The sequence below is a fragment of the Urocitellus parryii genome, chromosome 13 (assembly GCF_045843805.1).
Source record: "Urocitellus parryii isolate mUroPar1 chromosome 13, mUroPar1.hap1, whole genome shotgun sequence".
Classification (NCBI taxonomy): Eukaryota; Metazoa; Chordata; class Mammalia; order Rodentia; family Sciuridae; genus Urocitellus; species Urocitellus parryii.
The window spans coordinates 56178958-56202583 of record NC_135543.1 but is presented as its reverse complement, the minus strand read 5'-3'; the positions used below and the strand labels follow the sequence as shown (position 1 = coordinate 56202583).

The window sequence follows — 23626 nt, the reverse complement described above, 5'->3', positions numbered from 1 at the left end:
CTCTCAGTGACCCACTTCCTCCAGCCATGCTCCACTGCCTACAGTTACCACCCAGTCTGTCCATTCAAAGTAAAATGGATTGATTAAGTTATGGCTGTCACAATTCAATCATTTCACCTCTGAACATTTGAATGATATCTCATCTCCAAACCATAACACCCCATAACACTCCCTGGATAGAATTTAACATCCTAATCCTCAGAGCCTGATTTAATGGCGATGCAACCAAATTTTGGCCAAGTTTTCATATGACCACATTTCTAATGGAAAAAAAAATGTAGGAAGAAAAGAAAATGGCTTTGCTATAATGGAATGCCCTGGCCAGTAACAGATGGCACAGGAGGAGACATTCTATGGCTTCAAGCAACCAATTCAATGGCATGTTTCAGCAATACACTCTCCTATTGTGGATGGCTTGCCACTCTATAACAGGGAGATAAAAATAAAGCCACATAGATGTTAAGATAATTCAATGGGAGAAAGAGAGTATATTGTCTGTTATATAGTGATTTTAAAAAATAGCACAGGGGCTGGGGGTATATCTCAGTGTTAAAGCACTTGCTTAGCATGTGGGAGGCCCTGTGTTCCATGCCCAGCACCATACACACATAATCAATCAATCAATCAATAAAACAAACACCCACAGACTTAACAGAAATTTGTTTTCTCACAGTTCCAAATACTGGAGGTCCAAGATCAAGGTGTCTTCATATGGCCTCTTCTCTGTGTGCACATATCCCTATTGTCTCTTCCTCCTCTTATATGGACATTGCCTACATTGAATAGGGCCCACCCTAAAGGATTCATTTTAACTTAATCATATCTTTCATGATCCCATCTCTAAATATAGAGATTGCAACTTTAGCACATGAATTTTAGAGGTGGGGGAAACACAGTTACAAATGAGTCTGTTATCCACTTGAAAAACAAATAAGTAAATGAACTTAGGCTGCTACTTCACCATATGCAACAATTAACTCAATCTGTGTTCTGGACCTAGGTATGCTTCATTTAGAAGGAAAGTGAATGTAAAACTTTTAGGAGAAAATGCTCCTGGTCATGACCTATAACCTCCAAAGCATAATCCATAAAAGAAGAAAATGATTAACTGGACTCCACACCAGACATTATGCTCAGCTCTGTACCATGTTCTTAACATTGATAACAATTTTATGATATGAGTCATGTTTCCTCCATTTTACTAATAAGAAACTGAGGCTCAGAGAAGTTAAGTAACTTGAACAAGGTTTTAGTTAAGAGGTGCTGAAATCAGGGAGCTCTTAACAGCTATGCAAGTGACCACCTTCTTACTAGGCATGCTGTGGAACCTAATTAGAAATCACATCTTAATACTTGAATAAAAGCTAAAAAAATCATTTTCTAAAGCTAAATGCAACCAAATTGTGATCTGAGAATCTATTAATTTTCTGCAAGTTGAAATATTCAAATGTCTAATTTTCAGTTGTAGGTTATTTCTTGATTGGATCCTTGTTATAGTCTGTAGGAAGAAATATCAAGGTCCTTATGCATATAACTTGATAATAAACATTTTTAATTATTTCATTGGCAGGAAACTGTTTTCGTTTTGCAACTGAAAAAACAACTTTTCAAAATTATATAAAATTGTGATTGACTTTAAAAAAATGTGCCAGTGATAGTAACTGGATACAAATACTTTGAGAAATACAGGCCTATGTAAAGAGATGTCAGGCCTGTATGAAGAGAGTCATGGGAATTTAAACACATATATTTTCAGAGAGATGGTAGATAGAGGAGCAGCAAGACTGCCCAGCACTGAATAGTGAAAAACAGAAGGAAAGGGGATAGAAAAGCCACAGTATTCAAATCTCTGATGGTTTCCTCTCTGGAAAGAAAAGCCAAAGTATTCTTTATACACCCTCATAATAAATCACTCCTCCAAAGCACAAGGTTAAAACTGAATTAGATGTAGAACACAAGACCACTATGAAGAATGATCTACAAAAATTACAATGATGTCATCTATAAATATCTATTGGTATCAATTGCTTTAAATTATGGGTTGGTGTTTTGGTTTATTAGGAAGATCCTTCAGAGGTATTAAAAATCTGTTTACTTTCAGTATTGATTTTTTTATAAATATATTATCCAGAGAGGTTATATACAATGATTTCTCTGGAAAAGCTGACATTTATTCGATGATGTTTGCTTTACTGAATTAAGTAGCAATATATGCTCATATATCTTGCTGTACCTGAGAAATTATCTTATCAGAGTTAAAAGAATATCTATTTTATAGAAATCTTAGGATTTGGTTTAATAAAACAGAGCTCAGGAAAGGATCTAGTTGTCTAAGATCCAGTAGTTACACTGAAAAGTATTCCTAGATTTTTTAAAAAATATTTTTAGTTGTTGATAGACCTTTATTTATTTATTTGTTTGTTTGTTTGTTTGTTTATATGTTGTGCTGAGAATCGAACCCAGTGTCTCACACATGCAAGGCAAGCGCTCTACCACTGAACATGCTTAGTCATTTTGGGTTGTTTTAAAGGTGATGCTACTGTTTTTTTAAAGGTAATCATCATATCTCATTTTTAGTAATTTTCTCCTATACTAATTCCTAGGACCAGCACCATGACCAGGCTCTAAGGCCAACAGTGACAGAACCCTCCAGCTGGTCAACAAATGTTCTTTGATTCCTCCTCCTGGACACCTATACTGAACTATACTCCTTACACTATGCCCTTCTATGCCCAAATCAGGCCCACAGAAACATGAGCATCTGTGGATTCTCTCCTCTGCCACATAGATGTCCCCTTCAGAGAAATCTTGGAGAATATGTTGAAGATGACAGAGTGGGTTCAACTTGGCTGGCTCCCAACCCAGAGACCTCCCATTTGGAGCCATTCTGGATGTCTATATGAATAGAAAATAAATGCCAACAATGGTAAGGCACTGACAATTTAACAGTAATTTATCACAGCATGTAGCATTACTCTGACACAAACATTATTGTATTCTATAAATTCTTATAAAAACAGTTTTGTTTTCTTTAGAAAGTCCTTTCATCTTAAAATAAGGATCTAGACCACAGGACCTACTGAAATCAGATGTGTTCTATTCTAAGAACTCATTCAATAACTAGATAGACATTTATGAAATAATCATTTCATTTGCTCTTAGGAAAACTTATGAGGAAAATGAACATGGCTGGCATGAATGTAATTCATGACTCAGCTTGGAACACGACACATCTGTAAATTGAGTTTTCAAATTACAGAGAAAGTCTTATAGAAACCAAAAATAAAAATTAAAATGACAAACTACAAGCTCCCTTGATTTTGGTCACAATTCATTTTTTACTTCTTTGTTTCATTAGTAAGTTATCATTTTGTGTGTGTGTGTATGTGTGTGAGTGTGTGTACACACTAACTTATTTTGGTGGCCAAAATTCATGTCTGATTCTTAAAGAGTTCGCAGCTATTCCCATAAATGACTTCAGTACATTACTCTTATTTTCTTTTTAATTTACTGGAGGAAAGTTGATTACAGCAGAAAGCATTGGGTTTGAGAATATGAAAACCAGTAATTTTCCCCAGGTAATGGGTAATAATAGTAAGAATGGCAATAAATACAACAAATGGCATGTCTCTAAGGGGCCTTACAACAATTATCATCTTTGAAAGGTTTTACTGGGTTTGTCAAAGAGAAAGTCTTAAAGATTCCTTTAATGTACTTGAACTAAGTATAAGGTAATCAGGGAGAAAAGAAAACAAGACTCACCTGAATCTGGAGATGGCTTGAAACTAAAGCTATTTTACAATTCCTTCCTCTTTGTGTTAGTGGGTATGCAAAGAGGCAAATGAGGATAGCCTCTTTCCACCCTTATACTAAGCTCACAAATCTGTGATCAAAGTTTACTTTGCTGACTGAAAAAAGATCTGACCTCTGGGATTTACTCTGAACCAAAACATTGGCAGGACATGGCCTGTGAATGGCTCACATGGGATTTCAATGTATTCCCTTGGAGTTCAGAGAATTCTCTGCTCTGTGCTTTGCTGTGAATATGTCATTAAAGAAAATATTGTCTTATCTACTGGGGGAGGTCACTAATGATGAAGACCTTATGCAATGCAAGAATAAATAACTCCTAACTGGCCAAAGGAGGGGAGGGAAAGAAGTGCACAAGGGCATTTTCATTAGTTCATTAGCAACACCTGACCCTGCATCTTAACTGGAAGTCAAGCACGACATGTAGGACAGGGAACAGTGGCCCCAATAAAACAGCAAAGAACTGCAGGTCTCCATCTGCTGGGGGACTTAAGGAATTACCCAAATAAGAAGGTATGGCTTTGCATGAGACTTATCAAAAATCATATTAAAGAGAAATTAAGAAAATACTACCTCACTTCAGGGATAAGAAAATGGGACTGCTCATACCAGTCACAATCATGATTTTTACTACTTAAACACTGAAATGGAACAACATGTTATTTCTCTTTTCAGTGTCAGGATCAACAATGTTTAAATCAAATAAAGGCATTTAATGAAGATATTCTATCTCAGTGAAGGCAATGCCTCAATTATACTTGAGAAAGGAGAAGGATGTACCCTCAATGTTGTGGCAACCTCTGCAGATGCCAGCTACATCAACTGGGCAGATGTCAACTTCTGGCTCTCTTAATTACATCCCTCAAATCTTCTGAGGCAAGTCCTCGTTAAAGTGTTCTCAGTCTGCTAGGGACTCTCCAAATAACATATTCATTCTGAAGTGAGTCCCAGACTTCAAAAGCCACCATAGTGGGCAGCCAACTAGCAGATGATTAATCCTTAGCAAGTATATGTTACTTCATAAATTTAACTTTCTTTTCTTCCAGTCAGTGCATTATTCCATTTTAATACTTGATTCTTCAAAGTCCTGGGAACACTGTATGTAATTCCTCCAAGAATTTCCTAGTCTTGTAGGAAACAAAAAACAGTGATTGTCCATAGCAGATAGTTCTTTAAGTATGTATTTTTGAAAGGAGAATCAAAAACCTAGAAAGGCCATTTGCTTCTTTCTTCTTCCTCAAGCTTAAAGATTAACTATCTATAATTGCTGGACAAATTTTTATAGATCACCAGATTCCCTTGGAACCTTACCATAGCTATATTAAGATAATATAGACAGTGTTTATCTATCATGCGTTTTAAATATTAGCAAATCCTGATAGAAATCATATCTTCATCTTTGGAAATAAATGTGTAACCTGACATAATCTGCCTATTGATGGGAGACACATGACTTGTAAAAATCCCACCTGTGGGATTTGTTATCAATTCATAAGCAATTTCCATCAGGCATGATTTCTAAGTCTCTCTGAAATGCATTTAGTCATCTTTATATCATTTTGTCACTATACACTTCCTCATAAAAGGAACTAAAATAATTTTATCATGACAATATATATGACAGTTCCACAGTTAAGATTCTCAGAAGAAGCACCACTGAATGAATTTAGATAGGTTCATTCATATATAAGTTTAAATAATTCACTTTGTCCAACCAGCTACTGCTCAGAAATCCTATACTCAATTCAAATATATGAATATTAATCCGAGTTTCAAATTTTTCTAGAGCAAATGATTTCATAAACTCAGCCTTCATAGGATTAAGAATACTCATATGCAGTTATGTGGCTCTATACAAAGTAATTTGTGTGTATATTTCATCTGATACTCTAGTGAATAGGCATTTGCTGGCATGAAGGACTACCTCTCAATAAAAGGAATGAACTATTTATGTTGTCTTTAATCAAAAAGAAAAAGTGAATTATAATATCCAGGAATATCCTTTTTGCAGTGTTTCCAAAATCTTTTTTTTTCCTTCTTTATTTTCCTTTCTGACTCCTCTGAGCCTTTAACTGTAAAATATCAAAGTAGGCACCTCACTTAAGGTGGCGCCTGCCAGTGGTTCTCCAATTGTCAGGGGCCAGGGACCTCTGAAATCCCTAAGGGCCTTTTATGGAGGTCATAAAATCAAAACTATTTTTTATAATAATAAGACATTTTCTTATTTTACTATTCCCATTTCATTTTCCACTGCTCACAAGTATACTGCACTGCTCTGATCTCAATGGAATGGGTGCTGATGTATTCTTGTGTTTTTAACACTTTGGTTGTGATTTCTGGATTAACAGAAAACAGCAATAGATAATACCCATATGGTTTTTTGGATGTTTTAACATTTTAAGGGCACAAAAGAGGTCTTAAGGCCAAAAACCATTCCACAAACCACACCACACTCTAGTGGCACAACACAATATATTTCATTTCTCACCCACCTACTGCCGTCTATTGAATGCGTGTGAGTGTGGAGGGCAGAGGAAAATCATTTCCACATCTTCCTCACTTTAGTACTGTCTTAGTCTATTGTATCACAGAATACCACAGACTATATAACTTATTAAAAAAGTTTAGCTCCTACAGTGCTAAAAGCTGGGAAGTCCAAAGATGTGGCTCATGCATCTGGAGAGGCCTTCTACCTCCTTCATAACACAGCATCAAAAGAAGAGACAAAGGAGCATGTCAGTTTGAGTCTCTCTTCCTTCTCTTACAAAAGCACTAATCCTATGTTAGGGCACTACACGCATAATCTCATCAAACCCTGATTTCCTCCCAAAGGCTCCACCTCCAAATAGCATCTACATATGCATCTAGGCATTACAAATGAACAGGGACATTCTAATGAGAGCAGGTATCCAGGCTAAAAACTTCTCAGTGCTTCCACAATTGCCAATGCAGGACAAAAGCAGAGAGAGCATTGTGAATCTCAGCCTAGTTCTAGAAGCTTCTAACTGAAAGTAACACATGTCACTTCCACTCACATTTCACCAGCCAAAGCAGGTGTTTCCATGTGTAAATCAAACACAGATACACAATCTTCCCACATTTAGAAAGTGAAGGCTGAAAGCAGCTATCCAACACCACTAACTCCCATGAGGGCTACTTACTCCCATGAGGGCTACTAACTCCCATGAGGGCTACATTTTGAGGTTACTAATCTCTTCCCAGCATTTACTAGAAGTTATTCACCTGTAAGACTCTTGACAGGCTTCATAGCACACATTTCAGGAAACACATAGAGTGATACTATTTAATTATGCAAATTGCATGTGTGATAATTTAAAAATATATATATTTTTATTTAAATTTTCCCCCTTAACTACTGAGAAATATCCACAGTGAACAAAATATATTATAGTGCATGCTTGCCAAAACTAGTATATAACGTTGTATAAAATGGACACTCTTAAGAGCCTCTGTTTGGCCAGTGCATAAAACCAATTATTTATAATAATTTCTGCCATCAACAAATGCCCCACACCATTTGATAAGAACAGGACCCTGATCAATTCAAGTAAATTAACATTCCTGTCTGAATGGACTCATCCGGTCCAAGTACAAATTCATGTGTCAATGGTGGAAAGGCCCAATGACCTACCGACTGAAAAATACAAACTGTATCATTTTGTTTTCCAAATAACAAGCATTGATTGCAGTGCTAGAAAGGTCACTTGTCATCAGCTCAGTCGTTGACCTACTGGCAAATTGCAGCCTGTCACTCCACAGTAAGCCAGGCCCATCATAGGAACTAAGGGATGTTTGATTTATAGAGGACAATTAGAGAGGCAATGCCATTTTCACAAGGTGTGCATTCAACAGGATGAAATCCTTTACAAGGATTTCAAAATTTCCCAAGATGACCATTCAAAGCCCCATTTCAAAATATTTACTTAAAAAGTGGTGGTTTGAACCCCATCTATGTCTGCCAAATCTTATAGTAAGGATTTCAGTATCTTAAACATTTTCTATAAATAACAAACTGGAAAAATTATACTTTCAAGTTTCCTAGAATGAATTAGGTGAGATTTAATTAAGAAACAACCCTATATTAGAGAATTTAAAACATACAAATAAGGACTAACCATTTGAAAAAGAAATTTCCATTGATATTCTCTCTAAAAGTGCCACTGTATTAATATGCTATCCCACATTCCTCACTCAGACACTTACAACTACATAATCAGTTGTTTCAATTTGTCCACCCACCAGATAGAGGCATTATGATTGTCCAGCAGACAATTAATTAAATAGCCATATTTATTTCTCTTTCAACCACTTAAGCTTTGAAACATCGTGTTAAGATATAATTTGTCACAATCTCTTAAATAAAGTATTGCTTAACTAGGCATTAAAGTCCACTTATTTAAGATAATGATCTGTACAATCATTTACTACAGTTTGCCAAGAAATTTCATATGAATTTTTCTGTGTTCAGTCCCACATTATAGACAGGATATAAATGCATGCAGAAAGGTATCTAAAAATAAAATTTAATAATTCTTTATGCACCTTCTTACAAAGTTTTAGCTAACCACCAAAATATCTACCAATAGGATAAAGATCTTTATACTTGAGATATCCACTGAGGCATAAAACCACAGCATGAAGTATTTGTCCTATTTTAGAAAGTCCTAAAATTATATATCCCTGCATTTAGTCCCTCCAAATCAGAATTATATAAGTCTACTGGCTCCTCTAACACTCTCCAGTAATGACCAAGAATCATCAAGATATACTCAGAAAGGGAAGTCATGATGCAACCTGGGTTTTGGAAATATAAATATTTTCAATTCGAGTTGACAGAAATAGCATTTGACTAAAATGCATTACTGGCGAAAAATCACACTGGCATGGCACAAAATTGGTATGCCTCAATAGAGTGCCTGTTTCCCCACATTCCACTGCAAGTTTTCTTTGGCTGCAAAAGTACAAAAAAGATGAGAAAGTATAATAATTACTTATCTACTTCTTACCTAGACTTAATTATTAACATCTTAACATTTGCATGTCTTCTTTCTCTCTAGACACTCACAATTGCTTCTCCACAGTCATCCAAACACTTATTCCTTCATACTTTGGTATGAAATCTTCTAAAGATAAGGTTATACTCTAACATATTCATGTGGTTTTATAGTACATATTTTTAATCAGATTTCCTTCCTACAGCTTTTCCTAATATAATCTTTATCAGAAATTCTGAATTTTCCTCTTCACATAGTTGAATATGTTCTTTTCTCCTACAGAAATGGCAATCCCTTCTCCTTGCTTCACATCTTTCACAAGCTCAGCACAGTCTTAAGTCTCTCCTCTGGCCTCTCTTCTCTTCTCTTCTCTTCTCCATCGAGGTGGCTAACAGCTCCCTGAGTCACCTGCAACTTTCTGAATAGCCCAGGGCATCCTCACCCTTCCTGGTCTTTAGACAGGATGGTCCTCTGTCTACTCTTCTAACCTGCTCCAGCCTCACTCCTCATGCCCTTGTGCCCTCTTCTGAAGCTGCCTCCTCCTGGAAGCTCTCTCTGCTTGCCCTTGCCCCACTGGACTCTGTCTGGGTAGCAGACTCAGAATAGCTGGATGCAGTTGCCACAAGGGCATTTCCTTGCCACACCCCTTCTCCAAGACCTGGAAAATGGGGTACTGGTTTATCCCTAAATACCCAGTGCCTAGAATTATGACTTGTACATGACAGGTACTCGGGAAAGAATTTCATTTTGTCCTGGTTTTAAGGTTAACATAACAATCCAAGCCTAACAGTTCTTATTTTCACATATTTAGCTATTCAATTTTTTGGATAGAAAGTCCCAAAGGTACTTCCGGGGAATCTTTCAATGGCTTGGTCTGACAGAATGAGAATGGAACGAATCTAAGCCCTCAGGCTACCCAGAATTTTCCAGGCCTTCTCCATCCTGGCTGTCTGCAGGAGGGCTGCTAGAAAGCCATCTGCTGGAATTCATTCACCTGCCAGTGGGCTGTGCCAACTGCATGACAATGGTCCACCCCATAGATGCCTCCTCCCCATAAAGAGAGCTTCTGTGGACTGTCTTAAATCCAAGAGGCAAGTGTTTCTTAGCCCTTGGGCTTTCTAGTCTTTGAATTAATTTTTTTTTTAATTAGCCCCATCCCCACTCCATGCCAACACCCATGGCTCACTGCAGTTCTATTAGGAATCTGTGCTCAGAAAACTGAGGGACTGTCCCTCATAACCCACTGTCCCTTTTCTTGACTCATTGCCAAAGGGGGCTCTTCCATTCCAGTAACCAAGCCAAACACCAGCACTTGTACCTCAAAGGCCAGTAAGCGGAACACACAGGACCTGAGTTCCAATCACATCCGTAGTGTGCTGGTCTTGGTCCATGGATAATAACTGTCCCACTTCGGATCACTGTGATCCTCACCCGTCCCACCCTCCTCTACTCAGATGCTAACTATAAGACTTACAACATCAGTCATGAATGGCCCATCTGTTTATTCTAATACTTGGCCTCATATAACTCTTATGAAGTCATTTCATACAATTTTACAGGGAATCAAGCAAGAAATGAAACTATTAAAATGCATATTTATAAACATAGGCTAATCTGTATACATTTTAGCAAATATTTAATATACAGCTCACCACTATTCTTACTTTTTGTGAGTTTCCCATCTGCCACCACAAGAATTTAAAAGAAATTTAAAGGAAACATTCATTGAATACTAGACATAAACTAACAAAATAAATGATCATATATAATGCAATGGCTTACATTGGCTTCCATGAAACAGTTAAATATTAAAAATCAGAACAGCCAGGTGTGGTGGTACATGCCTATAATCCCAGCAGCTCAGGAGGCTGAAGCAGGAGGATTACAAGTTCAAAGCAAACCTCATCAACATAGTGAGGTCCTGAGCAACATAGGGAGACCCTGTCTCTAAATAAAATATAAAAAGGGCTGGGGATGTGGCTCAGTGGTTAAGTGCCCCTAAGTTCAATCCCCAGTACCAAAAAAAAAAAAAATCAAACAATTTTGTACACCATTATAGTCTTTATCTCTGAAAATTTTGGCATATAAAAATAGAATCACTAAAAATATTATGTTTAGTGAAATAAGCCAGACTTGGAAAGACACTACTGTATGATTCTACTTACATGAATTCATAGTGACAGAAAGCAGAACAGTGGTGGCTAGGGGTTAAGGGAAGAAGACTATTGTTTAATGGGTACAGATTTTCAGTTTGCAAAGATGTACACGTTTAGGAGATGCATGGTGGTGCAAGATATGCAACAATGTGAATGTACTTAATGTCAGTAAACTATACACCTAACAATGATTGAAATGGTAAAATGTGTGCTTTGTATATTTTACATCAACTTTTTTTTTTTTAATGAGGTAATGTGAAATGTGATCCATCACCTCGAACCCATCTCTGAGACCTGGCCCAGTAGGAGCCCTTGCACACCCCACTCCCTGCACAACAGCAAGGAACACGCTTGTTTACACCCTTGAAGAAATGAGGACACAGTGTGCCTGGTGGTGTTGAACTAAAAGCTCCCCAGAGAAGACTGATCTGAAATGATTTTTTTTTCTTTCTCATCATCTAAAGTTATTTTTCTAAATTCTGTAACTTAGAAACTGCTGACAGAATACAGCTCCAGTCCAATCTCTTTCACTATGTCTTATCACTTACCATTTAAAAGCTAACTGAAAATTCACTCTAAGGCTCACCAAGGTGATCTGAGTAAGATTTGGGAGGAAGAGTGACTAGATTACATGTGGATGTCAGGCAGGGGCTAGGTACACAGCCCTTGAATGAAGAGTCAAAAACAAACAGTTCCTATATCCCAGGTTCAGGGACTGAAAACATACAGTCAACTAAAATAATGCTAGATCCAGTGCTCCCCACTCAATCATTTTAAGTGTTAATTTTTATTGTAAAGACAGACTGGTAATTAAAGGAAATGATAGAGCAATTATCTCAAATCCACCATCTTGATAAAAACAATAAATATTTTAAGAGAATTCTTTCAACTTTCGTAATCTATTCAAAAATTTTATGAAGACCTATAAATTCTGTTTCTTATTTGCTGTATTGAGAAGATAAAATAATCCTTTGGCACAAAGTGCCTACTTCACAGAAAGTAAAAATTAAGCTGAATTCACACCAAATTGCCCTCTGAAAATGACTTAAAAAGAAGAAAAGGACTGTATTCCTTAAATATTATGCTGGGCCAGGGATGAGGATGAGTTCCTGATTTGGATAGTGTGGTCTTGTCTGGTCAACAGCCCTGGGGCAAATTCTGATTATCTTCCCAAGTCTTCTAGGATCCTGCCTGATTTGATCCCTACCATTACCAGCAAAGCTTACCCTTTGCTCCTGCCCTATACTCGCCTGCATCACTCAGCCTCCAAAGCCACCTGGCCCTGACTTGTTGCAGGTCTCTGCCCACAAACTGCCTCCTCAGAAAAGCTGAACCTGTCTGCTGGTTCCATGGCTCCCTAAGCTCTGATCCAGATGCAGCTTATCCTCCTGACTCCTAGCACAGCTCACTATTACTGTACATTCTCTCTGCTTATTGGTCAACTGCCTCCCTCCTTCCTGGGATAGAACTGGTGAGAAGACAGAGACTCATCTGCTGTAACCCCAGAACCTACAGTCCACGGTCATCTCCATAAACATACATAGTTATCCCATGCTGCCTGTGGGAACAATGACACCAGAATCCATGGATGCTCAAGTCCATTATATAAAATGGAATAGTATTTACTATGCACATTATCTCATATACTTTAAATCATCTCTAGATGACTTACAATAACTAATGCAATGTGAATGCTCTGTAAAGAGTTGTTGTATTGTTTAGGAAATTATAACAAGAAAACAGTCTGTACAAGTTCAGTAAATATTTTATTTTAAATAATCTCACTCTGCAGTGGGTTGAATCCATGGATGTTGAACCCAGAGATGGAAGGAAGACTGTATTACTAATATTTTACACATAAGGAGAGTTAAAACTGAGACTATTAAGAACTTTCCCATGGTCAACTGCTACAAAGAGGTAGAGCCAGCAGCTGGCCAAGGTGGGGCATGCAGATAGCCCCCTCAGTGGAGAGTCTTGATGTTCACTTTGAGAAGATCCAAGCAAATGCCACAGGATGAAAGACTATGCCCTTCACTAGATGTATGTATTTACATGGGAAGGTCACTCAAGGACACTCAGAAGAGCAAAAACTGGAGGCTATTTTTCTCGCCAATAAGCCTGGGTCAAATTTTACTTCTTTGAACTTCAGTTTTGTATGGTATAAAATGAGGATAATGACACCTAGTTTCTCAAGACCATCAAGGACCAAATGATATAAAGCAAAGAAGCCAAATTTGTCAACTGCTAAATGTCATCTGTGTGTACAAGATTACCTTGTTTCCTAAGACTGATTGATCTGAAAGTCCTGTGCTGCCACATGCTGTGACTTCAGACTTTTTCCTGTCTTTGCTCTTCTTCTTACTGTTTTAAGGAACAGAGCATATAGGAAAGCTAAATCTGATATTTTATGTGCTACATCTGATGAACTGAATTTTTGATTACCTTTTAAATATTCACTACCTCATTAATAAATGAAGATAAACATGGTTTACAGCATATGATCATGTTTGCCCATCCAAGAACACTCTAATCAGACTGAGAAGGTCACGTGCTCTGGGAAAGGCATATTTATTTGCTTCATTCAGTGAGGAATCCCAAGCATCAATAACAATGCCTAGCACATAGCAGGTGTTTAATAAATATTTGTAGAGTGTTGACTGATTGAAGAAAAAATGAGATAATTAGACAACTGTCTGAATATTCAGTGCCAAAAAAAATATTTCTCACTGGATAGGCAGTGAAATTTAAGGGGAAGAAATCTTTTCAAGCTCATAGTTGTCTTTTCTTCATTACTCACTAAACCCTCTATAAGCTCTGAAGCATGAATATATAGGGAAGTCCTTCCTAGCATGAGGAAAATATATGCCTGATAAATGCACCGAAAGAGAAAACTTCAATTGCTTTGACTGTCAATCTATCATTTTTCCCCAAATGTGAAGCTAATGCTAAACAAATATATGTAGTCATTTTTCTATTTTCTGGGTCATTACACTAAGAGTACATACTACTGCTCTATCCCAGCCTTTCTGTCTGCCTTTCATATAGGCACCTACATACATGATTTGATCCTTAATCATAGCATCCCCATGAAAATGAGCAATCTCATCATGCCTAACATATAAAGCTAAGTATTGGAAAGCAAAATGAACTAGCTATAATTTCATGCCATAGCACTTAGAAGAGTATTAAAAGAATTGCCTTTTCCAAGAATTAGGATCCAAATTCACTTTTTAGAGGTTCAATATTGTAAGGGGACAATGTAAAGCATAAATAAGTATTAATTCTATAAAATATCAAATAGCTATAGTTATGAGCTACCTTTACATTAACACTATTGGTAAATTTATTGTTTAAATTTTTTCTGTTTTTTAAAAGATGGTCACATTTTCTATACAGAAGATATAGATCTTTCCAAATATCAGTTTTACAAAACTTGAGTAGTAAGGTACAAATATTCCATGGTAACAATACACATCAACCACTATCAAATCAAGTAGGTGATTTAACATCATAAAATACTTCTTAGTCATTACTTAATCTATGTGATTATTATACAATGTGCTACAATGTAAAGAGGGATAGAATTCAACAGTACTTACAAAATGTATCAGGATATTATTTGGATTCTTAATCAAGGTTCTTGTGCTCACAGTAGTAATTCTTATGATAAATTTTAAAAATTTTTGAGTTGGGTTTGTAGCCCAGTGGTAGAGAGCTTGCCTAGGATGTGTGAGTCAGTGGGTTGGATCTTCAGCACCACATAAAATTAAATAAATAAAATAAAGGTATTGTGTTCATCTACAACTAAAGATATTTTTTTAAAAAATGTTCCCCATTGCTAATGCAGAGGATCAATAGATATGAAATTAACTTCACTCTTATCAATAAAAGAGAAACTAGGTTTGGCATAGTTTGCACATCAAGAAAGCCTTTATGATTCAGAGCTAGCTACAAAAGTATAATCTACCATGACATAAATGTTGACCTTAAATATAAAAATTTAAATGAAATGTGGTATTCACTTCCCCTAAATACGTATTGCCAGAGCTAACATCACTGACTTAGAAAACTATTGAGTCAGTTTTTAGAAAGCTCTATACTGTATTTAAGATGTTTAAAATGTGATTAATAATAACTTCACACATTAAAATACAGAGAAACAAATCCTGTAGCATTTGACTTAAAACACTGGAGCACTGATGTCAGAAAGGACACAGAAAAAGTAAAAAGCTAAAAATTAAGAAGAAAAATTTTAGTCTCCATCACTTTTAAATTCACCTTAATGGATTAACTGTTAATCAGAATCACAGTAGTAGAACAAAAATTTTGGTATTAAACAATAAAAAAATATAATTTTCAATACATGGGATTTCAAGAGGAAAAACAGAAAATCCTTAATCTTGTTTATTTTCTTTGATTTTAATAGCCCAATGTTTGGAAAAACCTACAATTTGAACATGAAAGAAAAAGTGAGGTAATGCCTGTATGTGAACAATTATAATAACAATTACAGTATGAATACAGAAAATAATGACAATATATAGCAAGACTCTAAAAAAAACATTCTAGGCTGAAGCTAATCTAACCAATTTAAGAGAGTGGTCACAGAATTTCTCAGAAAGGGCCACACTAAATATAATAGGTTTTGTGGACCAGTCTCTATCTTAATAAGTCATCTTTGCTCTTACAGCTTAAAATCAGCCACAAATGTATTTAAACAAATTAGCATAAGCAAAACATTGTTTATGGACACTGAAATTTAAATTTCATGTGTCACAAAATATTACTATTCTTTTAAAATTTTTTTCAACCATTTATAAACGTAAGTGCCATTTTCAGCTTGTAAGTCATACAAAAATTTGGCAGCCGGCTGAATCTGCACAGCAGGACATAGTTTGCCAACTCTTGGTCTAAAGCATTATAGAACCAGCCCACACATGAGAGACCAAATACACACTTGCACACACACAGGAAAAAGTTCAACTATATTTTAAATGAACATTTAAATAAAATTAAAGAACTCTATCGTTATATTCAATTTTGACACAGCTTTACCCTGAAAAATCTTTTTAAAATTAGCCTTCTGGTTTTGCATGAAAGGACCAGTTTTGGAATCTGCTTTTGAAAGGAATAAATTACATTGCACACATTAATGGAAAAAGGAGAAGAGGAAGAGAAGAAAAAAAAGAAGAAGAAAAGAAAACTCTTGAAACTAAATAGTATTTAAAACTTGTGGTTATATATACATGATGGAAACTCAGTATTAAAATCATACATTAAGATGGTATAGGATGAATATTTATCCAAAATGTTTTGAACCAGAAGTGTTTGGGATTTGGGATTTTCTTGTATTTTGAAATATTTTTAGACATGATGGAGTATATATATCTCGGGGCTGGGACCCAAGTCTAAACATGGAATTCATTTATGTTTCCTGTATACCTGTTAACACATAGCTCAAATGTAATTTTATACAATGTATGTAACTGTACTTTGACTACAATCCATCATATGAGGGCAAGTGGACAATTTTTCCAATTGTGGAGTGATGTGGGTACTCAAAAAGTCTCAGATTTTGAATTGTTTCATATTTCAAGTTTTTAGATTAGGAATGCTCAACCTGTGTATGTAAATTCATAAGATCACATGTTCTTATTTCTAAGAACATTGCTTAGAGAATTTAACTTCTTACATATCTGGTTATAATACCCTGGGCTTACACTAAGAAAACTGCTCTAAGAACACTCTCAACCTGTCTCACAGCTAGTTATGTATAATCTTAGATTGTGTAGTTATTGTAGTTTTCTAACTTTTTCCCAAGTAGGTAAAAGTTCATTGAGAGAAAAAGTCCTTTCTTACAATCCTCCATCTCTAAAAGTAATTATCAACATATTTAGCATATGTTAGGGGTCAAAAAATTACAGTAATTAAAGTTTATTTAATGAAATAGTAGAAAGAGAAATACCAGTGTTTGCAAGCATGTATTATGGCACAAATGTAGTCTGAGAGAACCTCTACTGATTACCCAAAATCTCGTCTGCACCCATTGTTGAAAGCATAGCACAGAGGTATAGATAATGCTAGTGTTAGTCTTCATTTACACTCTGACATCCAAACATCCACATATCCAAACAATGAGCTGCACCTTGTGTGTGTTGGGGGACCGGGGGTGGGGGCTCAGGGAAGGGCTGGGGTCTGGAACAAACTTTCTGTAACCACCAGGAATCAGATGAATTGATGAAAGTGTTAGAAGATGGAAAACAAAGACCTCATGCTGCAAAGGCTTAATTTAACCATAAGTTAATCTACTAATCAACAGAAATAAAATAAAACAGAATATTTAAATGCCCCCACTTTATCGTTCCTAGGCACAAAATCCATCCAACATTAAATATCTGTAAAGTTGCTTGACTGTTGTTTCTTCTACTCTCTCCCTGATCTACAACACACCTGGCTTTTGGTATTTATTACCATTTGTAATGGCCACTGCTGGTAACTCATTCTGTTGAAATTTAAAGAGTGGACTATTTGGGGCTGGAGTTGTGGCTCAGTGGCAAAGCGCTTGCCTAGCATGTGTGAGGCACTGAGTTCGATTCTTAGCACTACATGTAAATAAATAAAATAAAGGTCTATCAACAACTAAAAAATATATATATTAAAAAATTGAGTGGACTATTTAGTGAGAGATGGCAGTATGTTGTGTCAAAAGGTAGAAAAAGGGGACCAAGAAAAGATTTCTTAAGGTGTTTTTATCAGTGGAGGTCTGTCATCTTGTGACAAAAATAGAATCAGCAGCAGCTACAAAAGTTTTTTCAATGTTTAGGCTTCTTTTAAAGTTAATTTTCAAATAAAACTTCAATAAAAAGGGGTGCAATAACAAAATCAACTACCTACAGTGAAAAATTACAAATCCAGGGGCTGGGAAGGTAGCTCAATGGTAGAGCCCTTGCCTAGCCAGGTTGGGTTCCAATCTCAGCACTGCAAAGAAGAAACCATTACAAATTTTGATCAAGTGAGAAGACAACAAAGCAACTGTGAGTGTGTTTTGTGGAGAAATCAACCAGGACTAAATCTGGCATCCTTCCACCTCCCCAAGCCTCAGCTGTCCTAGCCTCTCTGAACATAGGCTGGGCACTCAACAAGAGGGAAAGTCAATACCCAAGCCTCCAAGGCAGCAAACCTGCCCTGGAAAACTCAGTGATAATAGAGGAAGCACAGTTGTGTCCCCCTCTGACATTTGACTAGAACGGAAGCAGGAACCTGAATTGTGAAAAACAACTTAAGTGTATCACAGATGCCACCGAAGCCATATCCGAAAGTACACACACATACAAGAAAACAGGAGACAGAGGGGAGAATGTGACCTGCAGGAAACTAGCCAAGAGCTGGAGAGGTTCTGAAGCCTATCAAAGGCACAGTGCTAAAGAACTCAGTGCTCTTTCCTTTGAAATTATAAGGAGTTAAAGGAAAGGCAGGCAGGAATGTGGTGGATACCATAATTGTTAAAGCTTAGTAAGAACAGCATTAGGTTCTACCTCATATTTCAAATCTACATTTACAAAATTAACTTACTAAATATATTGTTTGCTGCATGTAGGAGCATTAATGAAAAGCTTAAATTCATTAAAGGTACAAAAATTATGTTATATCTGAAATCCAAATCAGAATAATATGTTTTACTAGTTTGAATCCTGAATGTGATATGCTCATCATTCCATCTGAAGAAAGAATCTGCAAATCTGAACTTTTAAAGGGATGTTCAAGGTCACAGGCTGAAAAGGGGATCCAGTAAAATGGTCAGGCTGCAATACGACCAGAGTTCATCAGTCACCATCTCCTACTCTTCTTTCCAAAATACAAGCTGAATTCTTGCTGGTGTTCAGTGAAATAAATGTCTTTCCTTCAGCAGAAAATTCATTAAGTACTTCCACACTGTGAAAATTATGTACATATCCATTCATTGCCATTGTATTTTCTGAATGTTTTCAAGACCACTTGCAATCTTCTGAGACTTCCCAAGTATAAACTGAGCCCCTGAGGTTGAGAAATGTTAAGTCACCTCCAAAGTCTCCTATCTGTGACAGCAGAGACTTTGTTATTTGGATTCCCCAAGTAAAATTCCATTCATGAGTCACATTTTCCAGAAAACACATCCATTTCCCATATCTGCTGCTTGGAAAATGATCAGCTGTGTGAGCCCATTAATCTAGCTAAGGTGTACCCAAAGATAAAGGAAATAAACTGTAAGTAGACCGTAAGGAGGGAGATATAAAGTTAAAACTCTTGTAATCAGTCCTCTTAATTATGCCACCCTCACTAGCTAATCAGCCATTGACTGCCACATTCAAAGAAAACACCCTCCATCATTCAACACTATCCAGTGAACATTGATTAATACTCTTGGGCTCCCTTTACTTTAAAAAGGAAACTTAACACTAAAAGCACACCTGATGGCATCCATGGATCAGAAGTTGGTTTGGTCAAGGTGTTCACTTGCTCCCAATTGAAGTCATCATCTTCAGCTTGACTATATCCACATGTGCTGTATGGCTCATCAAAAAGGCAACCACCTAACATGTGAAAGAATGAAAAGTAACGTTAAGTGACAACCAGACCTCTTAAAATGAGCTGTGATGATTATACCTACTTGATGCCAGAATCTAATTTAGCCTTTTTTGCTCAGGATCAGTAGATTTCAACATTACTGTATGCTTGCTAAGTATTGCTGAGTATTAACCATTCCTTGCCCTTACCACTATATTATGTTTCTCTCTAAAAGGAATCTAACATCTATAGAAGAAAATTAAAAGGAATAAATTTTAAAATTCACATTTTCCAGATGTACAGGAATTTAGAAAATTAATTGTGCATTCAAAACTTTAAGAGAACTTCCCTGAGCATTCAATGGGTTTTCAACAACAACAAAATTTATCATTTGTCCCAAAAAAATAGAGAAATGTTTTCAACCACAACACTGGCACAATGGTAGAAGACAAGATGCAGTACAAACTATGGACAAAATACAAAATATTTTTCAAAAGATTATTCTAAAATCTAACATAGAAACAGCTTTCACTTTAATATTTCAAAGATCTGGGGAGGGGTCTCAAAATTAAAACAGAATATTAATTTACTTTATAGTACACATAGGCAAAAATAATTTCAAAAATAAACATGTGGTAAACATCTGCTTAATTTTGCTACTAGGAACAAAGCTATTTAAATAAGGAAACAAAAAATAATAGAGAATGCAGTATATGCAGAGCAGTTCATCTGTTTCAGCATCAACAGCATTCAGCACATTGATGATTGTAGATTTCACCTCATAAACTCTTAAACGTCCATTACTCTGAATTATTATAGATAGCATCAGCTCTTTATCCAAATGTTTAACATGGGGAGTGTGAGTCATTATATCAACCATATTAATGACTATGAAAATTCTACTATACACTATATAATGGATAATAAATATTATTATTCCACTGCTTAACAATAATAACATATTAATTTAAAATATTGATTATAAGTACTTGCCAATGAGAATTAAGATCTGGGTCAAGCAAGGCACAGTGGTGTACAACTGTAATCCCAGAGTCTAGTGAGGCTGAGGCAGGAGGATTGCGAATTCAAAACCAGCCTCAGCAAAAGTGAGGTGCTAAGCAACTCAGTGAGACCCTGTCTCTAATAAAATATAAAATAGGGCTGGGATGTGGCTCAGTGGTCGAGTGCCCCTGAGTTCAATCCCTGGTACCAAAGAAAAAAAAAAGATCTGGCTCAAGAAAACATAAATTTAAGAATATTAATCCACTATGTTTGTAATGTATCCATGGTGGCAAGAAGATAAATAGAATAGAAAACAGATGTTGGGGATCACCTGATCTAACTTCCATGCAAATGCTCAAGTCAATTCCATGGAGACAGTCTCTGAAAAGTGTGACACTCAAAACTTTGTAACATATACTTATCACCCAGAAATGCCCCTTAAAAAGGCCCAAATTTGCTTATTGAGAAGGAAACCCATTTATCTTAGTCCCATCCATGAAGAAATGTAAAAATATCAGAAAATGCAATCATCTGAAAATAGTTGTGATGTTCTAAGCCTTTATTTCTCTAAGCAAAACATGCTTTTTTCCCCCTCTTGAATTCCTCCTACTAGATGGGTTTCAGACTTTTAGTAGCATGGCAGCTGTTCTTTGAACACTAGTCCAAAACACCAGAATTCAACTGGCTGCTTCCCTTGACCTCTGCTCTTTCAACAGCCCACATAAGGCACTCGTCCTTTCTGAGCTGCTGGGAGCCTTCATAACCATTCATCCTTTCCATATCACTGCCAGAGTTGTTTCTTTTATAATTTTTCTGAATTAAAACACAGGACTGACATTCTCCCTAAACCCCACCTCATTTTCAGTGCATCATCGTGGCCTGTGGAGAGCCTTGAGAATACTGACCCTGTTGCTCAGGTACTAGATTTACATTGTAGTTTGAGCATCTCTAACCCGAAAATCCAAAGTCTCCAAAAATCTGAAAATTTCTTGAGTATCAATTTGATGCCAAAAGTGAAAAATTTCACACCTGACTTCATGTGATGGGTCACATTCAAAATTCAGGTACACTAAAAATATTGCATAAAATTAGCTTCAGGCTATGTATATAAGGTGTATGTGAAACATAAATGAACTTTGTGTTCAGATTTGGGTCCCATCCCCATAGCACCTCACTATGTATATGTAATTTTAAAAAATCCCAAATCTAAAACATTTCTGATCCCAAGCACTTCTGACAAGGGATACTCAGTCTGTGTCTGCAAATGTGAAAGGCATGCTCTCAATGTCTGCCTCCCAAGTGCTGTTAAATGTTACATGGGGCAGAGTCCAGGAACTTTGAACTGTTTTAAATGGTCTCTCCCAGCTTTCTAGCCTTTTCTTAAGTCATTAGTTCCAGGCATGAGGGTGAAATCGACTCAATAACTTCACTAACACTTCTAACACTTCTAGTCTCAAGTAAACCTTCAACTGGAAACATAAAACTCATTATAAAGGGTAGAGTACTGAACTCAAAAGTTTTACCTTGACAACCATCAATCATTTGTATTTCCCTCTTACTGGATTTATAAGTTCAGATGCAAAGAGAATTCATTGAGTGCTAATGCTAACAACTTTCCAATTTAGGATAAAAAATGATAAAAGATTGCACAAAATAGTAATGGTGTTTCCCCCCACCTTAGTTGCAAACCCTAATTTTGATTCAGAGAATAGCTTCAAGTACTAAAGGGATAATCCCATCAGCAGTGCCATGAAAAATAGTCCAAAAGAATGAAATAATCATAAATTTTGATATAAAGGGACCTCATGGAAACAGCACTCCTGTGGAAGTCCTTTCATGAAATCTTAAACAGAGAGAAATAACTATAAACATCCACCAAACAGCAAAGGCTGGTTAAATATCTAGTTTACAAGACGGCTCCTGGCACTGAAGATGGACCCAGATAGCAAGGCAATAGCATGTGTGGCTGAGAGCAAACCCAGTAGACCAATACAAGGCCTGTGAGGGGATATAACTTTACCATTACAAAGCTGTTTTATCACTTGAAAGGAAATATAAAAATATAATATAGTTCTTTTTGGACCCATGTTTGGTTATTTAACCCCTTGAAAATAAAATCAACCATAGAATTTCCAATGGTCCTAGGATATACCCCCATGCACAATCTTTATTGGTGAGACCATGAAGATAGCAAAGGTGATTTTTTTCAGCTAAATAAGATTAAAGGAAGTGACAACTGAATTAAAACAACCAATTAAAAAGAGAGCAATTAAGTTTTGGTTTTCAGGGCAGCAGGCAAAGCAGCAAAATATATACTCTCTAGAGTCAAATCCCCAGATATATTTTCATGAAAACTGTAGATTTTAAGAAATGGTATCTGAAAGGCCATGGACAGGGTAGGAATTATGCTCAAAAGCAATACTGATTTTCTAACTATATCTTTCTTGCCTTGGTATTCCCTAGAGCTGCTACTTACGAAGCACCCAGTGAACACTTTTTAAAAGAAGAGGCAATGAATTCCCCCAAATTCTATGTAGGATCTAGCTGCAATAATTTTTGCCTGGAAATTTTTAAAAGAAGTATAATGTAACTTCCATCAAAATGATAAAAACAATCTTTATACAGCCTCACAAAATACCTTGCCTAATTCTTCTGGGGGTATCCCAATATAAAACAGCTGGAAAAGGTGACTAATCACTGAACATGTTCATTTTTATTATGGTTGAAACTATAAGCCAGTTAAATGTTAATGAAGTCTCCACAAATTATGGCTTTAACATTTTTTTTAATCCTGGCAATAATTAGATGGCAAGGCTAGTTGCCTTTAAAGGTCACTCCTAATTTATGAAAATAAAATATTGTCATTTGCATATTGAACAAAATTTAACTTTCTTCTTTCTTTGGAATAGCAGAAATGACAACAAGAATAGTATGAAATCTTTAAGGTATAAGGTGTGAAGAACTGGCCTGCTTTTACCCAAAAGGGAACCCTATGAAATCTTTTATGTCATCATTCTATGTCCTACTGAATCTCCAGGCTTGGAAAAAAGACAAAGGAAGACAAACTGACAAGGATTAGGGCCAACCATTGAAAGATAT

General features: G+C 36.2%; 1 protein-coding gene across 7 annotated transcripts in view; it reads right to left on the bottom strand.

The window, feature by feature from the left end:
- The window catches only part of Ptprm (protein tyrosine phosphatase receptor type M), a 788264-nt gene that overhangs the window by 595724 nt on the left and 168914 nt on the right, over positions 1-23626 (bottom strand). For all 7 annotated transcript variants that reach the window (XM_077792334.1, XM_026408885.2, XM_026408886.2 and 4 more), the window contains exon 2: positions 19429-19551. In XM_077792334.1, the coding sequence (XP_077648460.1) occupies positions 19429-19551 (123 nt within the window). The remainder of the gene's footprint in view (positions 1-19428; positions 19552-23626) is intronic.